Source organism: Glossina fuscipes, unplaced genomic scaffold, assembly GCF_014805625.2.
Source record: "Glossina fuscipes isolate IAEA_lab_2018 unplaced genomic scaffold, Yale_Gfus_2 113, whole genome shotgun sequence".
NCBI lineage: Eukaryota > Metazoa > Arthropoda > Insecta > Diptera > Glossinidae > Glossina > Glossina fuscipes.
Window position 1 is genome coordinate 2,298,412 of NW_023998456.1, and position 9,757 is coordinate 2,308,168.

General features: G+C 37.1%; 1 protein-coding gene across 3 annotated transcripts; it reads left to right on the forward strand.

Moving 5' to 3' along the window:
- The first annotated feature begins 777 nt into the window (after positions 1–777).
- On the forward strand, positions 778–9,547 carry LOC119639751. 3 transcript variants are annotated; one of them, XM_038037384.1, is made up of 6 exons: positions 778–847; positions 3,499–4,931; positions 7,574–7,703; positions 7,761–7,903; positions 7,959–8,309; positions 8,375–9,547. In XM_038037384.1, the coding sequence occupies exons 2-6, from the start codon at positions 3,536–3,538 to the stop codon at positions 8,917–8,919; spliced, it is 2,565 nt and encodes an 854-aa protein (XP_037893312.1). In that variant the 5' UTR covers positions 778–847; positions 3,499–3,535; the 3' UTR covers positions 8,920–9,547. The 3 variants fall into 3 exon arrangements, with proteins under 3 accessions (XP_037893312.1, XP_037893314.1, XP_037893311.1); XM_038037386.1 differs by having other exon boundaries at positions 7,962–8,309; XM_038037383.1 differs by lacking the exons at positions 7,574–7,703; positions 7,761–7,903; positions 7,959–8,309; positions 8,375–9,547 and adding exons at positions 5,778–5,916; positions 5,987–6,129; positions 6,193–6,537; positions 6,605–7,314.
- The last annotated feature ends 210 nt before the right edge of the window (positions 9,548–9,757 follow it).

The following is a 9,757-nucleotide window of genomic DNA, read 5'->3' on the forward strand; positions in this document are numbered from 1 at the left end:
AAAAGTAAGGTTAAGAGCACAATACAACACTGACAACGGATTAATCAATCCCCTTTGTAGGATGTTAATACAAACAGGCAGAAATCTCATATTGTAGACGGGCAAGTATTACTTTCTCATTGATATTCCTAAAAAAAATATCTAAAAATGATATGGATCAAATACCACCTTATGAGGGATTGAGGGAGTAGCATGAACATATCGATGAACATATGAAAAAGATTTAGGTAAGCATTGAGAAGTTTATCGCATAGGCGAAGTGATAACAATGATTGTAAGAAATCTTGCCACAAATGTGCAGAACGGATCATTTGACCCGCCGCGGTAAGTCAAGTGTTAACAATCAATCATAATCAACAATTCACGCAATCGTTTCATTTATATTATCTACGCTTCAGATCTTTAAATGCTTGCTCGATCGTAAAGCGGTGAAGCTTTCAACATTTGATTAATTAAACACTCCTTAGTTTTGTGCTAAATGGAATGCAATATCAAAGCAAAAGCTGAGGTCATCTAATTGATTGCAGCGGATTGATTGATTTTATAAATGGATATAAATATCCTAAGAGATAAGATAAAATTCTCGTGAAAATAAAATTCTAAGCGCACCTTCAAATTGTGGAAATTGTAACGAAAAAATTGTTAGTAAAATATTATAACAGGTGCGTAAGGTAAACACAATGCTTGTGAAACAGAAATTGGGTAAATGAAGCGGCGAGAGGTTCTTCTTATCTTATCTAATCTAATTGTGGAACTTAAGGTACGCAGAGAACTTATATCAATCGACATACGAGAACGGGTTACTGCTGGTCGAACGTCAGTATGAATTTTCCAACAGATGTGTGAAGTGAGTAAACCAATTAAAGCGGTAAACTTAGGAAAAGAGATGAATGATAGAAAAAGAAATGTTTTTTTTTTCAAAGTGAACTTATAAACAAAATAGATTAAAAAGAAGAGTTTCGCAAAAGCAAAAATAATTCATTGTGAATACGTAAATGATATCAAACTGTTACTAATATCGTAAATAAGTGAAAATGGAAAGAAAATTCAAAATTTTCAAAAATTATTCAACTAAAAATGAGAAAAAAGTCTTGGAGAACTTTTGTGGGAAATATATATTTTTTTCTGATTCTTTTAATATGTGAACTAAATGAATGAATGACTAAGAAATCAAAAAACTTGTAGTTATTATTGGAGTTATCTTATCTGCGATTTTCAAAAATCTCTCTGTATTGTTGGGATTGGAGACATTTTATACGCAATAACACAACAAAGTTGAAATAATAACAAAAACACTATGTTAGCTTTAGAGTATACAACAACAATGAACGTCCATCTCTCTATTAATGATCAACCTATCGGTAGCCGGGTGGTTATTATTTCTAGATAATATTTTGAAAGAGCCTTGATGAATAAATTCATGTTGAACTCAAATTCGTCATTACTCAATATATTTAAATATTGAATTTGTTTATCCGTTGTTGCCTCAGACCTATGTTATCATTAAAATGGTTGAAGTTATCAGCAAAGTCTTTCACGCTTTATCGGTGAAAATAGACGGAATACTAAATTAAAAAGCCATAAGCAGTGTGACATATTATAGTTAATGCCCGGAGACATAAACCTCAATCATTCTAATATAATATCAAAAGAAAGCCAGTAAGAAATATTATATTCGGCCGTGATCGAAACTTTCACACACATCACCGCTTAATGGTGATGATTAATATGTAGATTTTATAATGGACCTGAAGATTCTTTCTGTGCTTCTTGGGTGCTGCAAACGTTTCGTTAAAGTAATAAAATTTTACTATTCTATAACATTGAACAGACGAGTTGATTTTTAAGCAGACCTGAATAAATTTAGCAAAAGGCAAATAAAGTTTTTTTATACCGTTAAGATTAATAAAACTTTCTCTCTTCGTTAATGTCGTTGATGAAGCGTTTGGCCTAGAAGGGTCTTTTAAGGGTAATCCAGGGAAATTTAATTTTCCTGAATCGCCGAGAACGCAATGGATCTCGACTAACGACACATCGGTCATGGACTCAAGTCTCAAGTGAGATAAAATTTTCAATAAATCCGACAGCCTTAGTTGGATAGTGCTTTAAGACTTTAGTCTTAAAATTTATTTCCATGGCCAAACTAACAAGAATACAAAAAAATAATAAAATAAGTAAAATGGACTGACATAGAAAAGACGCTTAATGGCGACGAGTAGAATCAACTGCACTCTTTGAACTATATTATATAATTTTCTTTAGCCCATACAACAAAACGCCTCTTTGACTTCATCTTAGGTTAACCTTTCTTGTTTGTGACATAACTCTATTTAAAACTTTCTACATATTTCGCTCGTCTCGTTTAAAATGTCAAAGGATCTTGTAGACTAGTTGAAAGAATCCTAGGAATAAAGAAGACATCTTCGCCCATTTTTATAGCCTACACCAACTGTCGTAGAACGTATATGAACTTTGCGTTGACGCATATAACACACCTTTTATTTCTAAGTCTGTCTAACAGCCAGTTCGTCGGACGTGCCTCCATGCACCTTTGTGATCAGAGCTAGTTTTATGGAGAAATTTAAAAAGTTACATTTTTTTCCCGTATAACTTTTCGAAATGGGATATTATATAGCGAGTGGTCGAAAAAATGGCCCGATGTGAACTATTTTCAATAGCATTCATCCTTGGGCTAAAGTACATCTGTGTAGCAAATTTCGTCAAAATGTCTCAAAAGTTGCGAGGCGCAGGTTGAACACGAATTTGCAGACATCAGGCTGGCAGACAGACAGACAGACAGACGAGCAGACAGACTCAGATCGATTTAGAAAATGCTTCTGGATATAACGGAGAATAATAAAAAGTAGGTCTATCGTAAGCCCTTCTTGGCGTTACATACGTCCGCGCTAACTTAATATACCACGTATCACAAGTGTCGTAGGGTACAAAAAGATATCATATTCACTATTTCATAATAGTAAGTTGCCATAGAAATCATCCTTTCTGTATTCGGATCACTTAGGTCCATATTTTGGATACCAACACATATAAGGATTCCTCCAATGTGCCGGCGTTCGCGTCACGCCTTTGCATGAAAATAATTTGTACCTTTTGATGTATTGTCACCACAACTTGTGTTAACTACATTAGACGAAGTGGTGTGGGTTATCTAATAGTAGGCCTTGCAAGGCAATAGTGCTCTTACTTGTTGCGGTTCGCTTACAGTGTGGAAAGACAGAAATTTACAGAAGTTTTCAAAGATCAAAGCAAATCTCCTTTTATTCATGACAAATTTTCGAAAAAAAACTTTTCTTAGATAATCAATAAGTTTTCATAGCTGACTAGCTATCAACAGATAAAAGCGAGGACGTCATAACTATGACATCATTATCTATTGCCAATAACGAACTCACTATTTTATGAGTCAGCGAGCACATGCAAGTGCAATAAACTTATGCAGATATATAAAATTTTTTCAATTGCAATTTTTCATTACAGGAAAACTTTCAACGAACGATTAGTTTCCGAAATATTAATGATGTTCTATTGCCCGCCTCCGTTGACTCAAGCGGCGCTCGGCGTTTTCGTAGTATTGTATCTAACATCTTTACATACGCAAGCTCAGGAGAATGCTCAATTACAAATACCTCCTTCGCTGGTAGAATGTTACAATGATTCCCATTTTATGAACCGAGATAATCGTCTACCCGCCAATATTGAGACATTCATAAATTTGATTGAGAAAGTTGAAAACTCGTACGCTTTTAATCAAGATATACGGCAGTTAGCTGTCTCCTTATTGCACCGTTTCCGTCAGGATGGTATACAGCGGGCCCCGGGAGTTATGCGGACGGTCGGTGTTTTACCTTTTAGCCCAACGGGATTTCAGTTTCCGAAATTTCGAATTTTATTATCTCGTCTAATCCCGGGTGACGCGATGCGTTTTCCTAACGATACTCTGACTAGAGAAGAACGTTGCTCGTTGCATTTCATGTTGTCCAGTTCAGTTGATATGCAAATGCGTGGTGATGAGCATCAAGTATGCAATAAGTTAGCACAATACCGAGCCCAACGTTTACCACGTAGCGCGCAGCACAAGCCAAAAAACAGTTTTGTAGGAGACGTGGAAACGATCGACAATTTCAAGTTTAATGGTTCAAAACGGAAGACTTCGCATATACGCACGAATGCCAAAGACCAGGAATACGACTTTGGTTGGGCGGAAACTGATTTTGGCGTTTCGCATGATAATGACATAAGTCATTGCCCGGTAGAGAATGGTGTTATACACACAGATTGGGGAACAGTAGCCACAGGTACGCTAGTAGCTGGTATAGCGGCAGGTTTGCAACCTCAAACTGTGCAGCTGAAAACGCTATTAGCTCTGGCATCTCGCCGACCCGGTTCAGGACAAAGTCTACCACAAACAGCGACTGTCAACGTTGACAATCGTTGGGCTGCAACTTTGGCTGGGGACCTAGCCGAAGTAGCTTTAATACAAATGCCCATGACTGGCAGTGATACAGCATCCATTGGAGCTGATGGGGCCTGGAATAGCACAGTTATGCCGCGATGGTATTTCCTTTCACAACGTCACAATGTGGAGATGACAGATGCCGAGATACGCGGTGGTTTGGATGGACTTATCATAGCCATGAATATAGCCAATTGGCGTACGCAGGCTCCCAACCTGAAGCTATCCCAACTGCTACGTATGTACTATTCAATGGATAGGGTATTGGGCAGCAACATCATGGCATGTAATCGTAAAGAAAATTTCCCTATTTATGCTCCGTTAAACATCATGACAGCACAGACTAGTGCTTTTGCTCAGGTATTGGATCGAGAAATTCAGCTTAAAGTAACATTGACACCCGAAGCTATAGCACAATTTTCAACCGGAGCGTCCAATTCTTTGACTTCATATATACGTAAGTATATAACTCTCAATATCATGAGCAAAAATTCTTTCTCTGTGTGGGGATAGACACTAAACCACGGTAATTTGTCTATTTGCCCGATTTCAACACACGATCCATAGGTGTATCTTATTCAAAACAAGAAAAAAAACTTCTAAAACTGAAAAACGAAAGAACTTGGTGTATTCGGCACTCTAGGCTATTGACGTCATTGGTTCACAAGTTAGTGACTTTACGAACGGAATTCAGATTTTCAGGTTAGCATCACAACAACAAAAGAAGGACGTAAAGGATCGAATTACGCATTTTTGATGTCAAGAAATTGCTCCAAAACACCCAGATGTGTTTTTTTGTGTTTAATGGTAGCTGTGAATGGCTCATGAAAAGATATCTTCGTAATTTGCAATCGACAAGTTGATACCCCTGTCAGAGAAGCCTGCCGATCGCGTACCAATAGGAATTGAGGGAGATGTCTAGAAGGTGAATATTCCTGCAATAAATTTCTACCGGCGTAAATTTCACTTTCCACCCAACAATGCCCTTCTTCGACATGTTAGATAAGCGTGCAGACAGGAAAATACCAAGGAACTCGAACTTGTGGACCGCCCCTTGTTTCCAGTTAATTACTAGGATTCTTGGCTCGATCATGTTTCTTTATATCGCACATTATTTCCTCCCAGAGTTAGAGGAGAAATATTTTAGGTCCAAGCCCATTTTCTTTCTTTAGGCCTTTACAACTGCGCATTATTCGTCACGTACTTTGCCTCGAGAAACGGTTGCACGATGGGCGCTCTTGTGCTCACACGCTTTAATACTCTTCTGTCTCAACCTTTTTTTTTATTTTTGCATATTTTTTAGCTCAATATTTGAGTGATATTTCTTGTTCGGTAAGCAGTGCGTTGCCGCAAGACATCACCGACTCGATAACAACCATGACAAATATTTACGTATACCTTGACATGTCTTGGCCGTATGAAGATGTAGTGGATTACGTAAAGTAAGTCTTCCGATTTTAAAGGAAATTGTGTGAAAACTAGTCGGTTCATTATTTTCCTTTCATTTTTCAGTTACATTTTAAAAGATCTAAACGTTAATGCTTATGCGAGTTCAGTAACACTTCTGGCGGCCGCAGACGGTTCTACTATCGTTAATACGACACACTTCCTTAGCGATGTATTTCAGATGTGGAATGCTTCCACTCACCGTCAATGTAAGCTTTCCTAGGAACTTTCTTATCTTCCCCAATCTTTCTAAATAATCTTTAAATATTTAGTTAGTCCCGGCTTTAGTTTACCTGAATCTTTGCGATCTTTGGAAAAGCTCACGAAGTCATATATGCAAGAAGAAAAGAAAAATTCTTCGGTGAGCGGTTATTCTATGATCGCCCTAATGATGCCTTATATGGTTACAATAACTGATGCGGACTCCAACTATGCTACGACACAACTGCAATACATGTTTGAGCAAATACCGGATTTATATTTTATTTATTACGCGGGAGGTACAATTAATCGTTTTGCAGCCTTTGTCAAAAATCCAGCACAGGATTTGTACGCATTAAATATAGGTACGGACATAGCCAGTTCGGCAGACCCCGTATTAAGACGCATTAAGAAGAGTAAGTCCGTTATAAGCAAAAAAAGGATTTTATTAAGAACAACAATTCATGTCAGTTTAATTTTCAGTACCACGTCGTATCATAAATCCCCGTTGCGGCAGCGATTGGTATACCTCTACCTGGGGTACAGATCAAATGTCTCAGTACGCTCGACCAGGAGTTATAAATTTCTATCGTTTAGCTTCTAACTACTTCTACGGGTCGAATGCAGGACGTTTCGTTAAAATTCAAGGGCAAAATTATTTAGAATTTACTGTATGCACGTCACGTTGGGTGCGTTGGCCGCAACAAAATTTAACAAACCCCGAAGGAGAGCAATCTTGCCGAACGGTTCAGAGTAATGCTTTTACATATGACTTAACCGATGCCTGCAAAGATTATCCCACCATTCATCAGTGCCCGCCATTATATCTATCGGTTCAAGCGGCCGAAGCAAAAACCGGCAAAGCGCAAACTGTCTCCTGTACTGAACCAGCTTGTCAGACTCCCGATCAGGTTCGTTATGTGATCGCGGTGGAAAGTTTAGGTTGCTTCAGCGACGGCAAGCGCTTAGTCGGGAACTTTTTCATGTTAATCGTGATTTCTATTCTGAGACAAATCTTAAGTGGGCCAAGAAATTGACATTCAACTCTCGAGTTGAGAAATTTTTAAAACTTGGAAGTCAAGAGGTCCTGTTTAATGCGAAATGAAACTATTTTGAAAAGACAAAGTTTTCTAAATCCTTCCGAAGATTCACAGCACTTTATAACAAATGGCAAAGTTTGGGCCCTCCCCGTCAAGTTTTCATCTATATTTTAATTATTTTTATTTGATTTTATTCTAAGCCGTTTTATTTTTCTAAAATTTTAAGTTAAGTTTTGTCCTCTTTTTCACTTAATAAAGTCTTCATAAAATTTCAAAATATTGGAATTTTCTAATCGATCCGTTTCTGCTTATTTCTACGACACAGAGAAAGAATTGTTTTCCTCTTAGGGTCAGTTAAAAGTTTTTATATACATTTTTTTCTAAAATTTCGAAAAAAAAACCTCCGCAACAGCTTTAATGGATCGAAGGCTCGACTGTTTGAAGCCATCTGAAGACATCTTCACTAGAACTTCTATACTAACGGATCTCTACATATTCTTAGACACCGCTTGGTCTTACCAAATTGTGGAGAACTATGTGAAGTAAGAAACTTTTACGGAAAATGTGTTTTTTTTTAATTTTTTTTTTTTTACCTCTAGTTACGTAGTGCAACGTATGAATATTCGGCCTTATGGCAGTTCGGTTACTTTGCTTACGGCTTCCGGTGCTTCGTTATTAGCTAATCAGTCTTATTCTATAATAGACTTTTTTAAGCAATGGAACTTTGAGACCCACTCCCAAGGTAAGTCAAATGACTTCCATGAAAGAAATATTCATTTTAACAAAATTTATTTAAGCAGCAAAGCCAGGTTTCAGTTTACCCACAATATTAAGCAAAGCCACGGAACTCACTCATGGCTTATTTGAAATCGAAAGTAAACGAAATTCCTTAGGCTTACGCTCATTAATTATGCTTTTAATGCCCAGTCCTTTGGCTTATGTAAACGAGCATGATTTCGATTATTGTCAAAGATATCTGGATTTCCTTTATAGGACCAAGCCAGACATAAATTTCATTTACTATTCGGGCGGAGTTTTAGTGCGCTTTAAAAGTTATGTCAAAGATCCTAGAACTGATCTGTTTCTGCTTGACTCGGAAAGAGATGTCGAAGTTTCTTCATTGCCTGTAGTACAAAGAATCAAAAACGGTACAAAATTTCTTTGACTATTTTGTATAAAAAATATATATAATAAATTCTTACTCCCTTTACAGAGCCCCGACGTATAACAAGCCCCTGTTCCATGCATTTCAACGGCTCTCGCCATCATCAGCAACAAGTTAAGCAATATTTACCCCTGGGGTTTGTAAATTTTTATAAAATAGCGGCCAACAATTTTTTCACCCCGGGTTATATGCGTTATATCAAAATTAAAGCCTTGAGTCGTACAGCTTTCGTAATATGCACTTCAAGGAGGAATTCGTGGCCATATCGCAACACAATCTCTAGTTCTCCGTCTACGGAGCAAGAGTGTCTACAGGTTTCCAATAATGTCTTCAGTTATGATTTAACCGACCTTTGCTTGAGCTATCAAATCAAACATGAATGCCCGCCTTTGTTTTTATCAATACAAGCGCAGGCATTCGCTGATTCCTCTCAGATCATGTGTGAGGAAGAAGAATGCCTTTCTCTACAACAAACTCAATTTTTATTAATAACTAATAACTTGGATTGTTCGAATCAAGGCCAACAATTACTTAAAAGCATTGAATTAATTCTAGTTATAACATTTTTAACAATCAAAAACTTATATAAGTAAGAAAATTATTTCCTGCCTCGACCTAGTCTTTTATGCCCAACATCGTTATCGATCGTACACCGTATCATGACATCTACGATATTCAGTTTAGACTTGAAATACTTAAATTGTCGAGTTCTACTATCAATATCTTTTTAATTGATTATGCTGTTAAGAAAAAAAGGGTTCCTCCACCATATTTACTTTAGAATTAACATATTTTTACACCCATAAAATATATATCTTCTGTGACGAATGTACAAAACAGTTTTCAACACTCTGTCTTGTTTATCCTCCGAGCTATAAGCAGAAAACATCCAAGAGGTGAGAAAAATTATTTATAAATTTATAAAAGCGTTGTCGACTTTATAAAATTTTTGCACTGTGGTGCTGCAGCACCGCCCACAAACCGTACGAGCAAACTTTATCGCTGTAGCTCTTTCGATTTATAAGCAACCAGCAAAAAGCGGAATTGTTTTATTTACCAAAGCGGAGATGATCTCAGATAGTACCGTACCGTAGTCTGTCATGTTCTCTGACCGATTGACGCCATTTCCAATGCCAGGCTGCGTGCAAGAACTTCCAATCTTTCCGCCATATTTAAAACCGATAGTTTCGTTCTTGCGATCAGGAGAGTATTTAAAAATTTATATCAATAAAACATAGGTAATTCAAAATTATATCGCTCAAAAAAAAGTGTGGGTCGATACGAAGATGAAATAATGTCCTTAGTGGATTCCCGGCCTTAGGCGCAAACGACAATAACCAATTTTGACAAGCTCGCAAAATTTTAGGTCTTGCCATGAATTGTTATGACAGTCTACTGAGTTATCGATAAGGTGGAAAGGAATTTCATGTC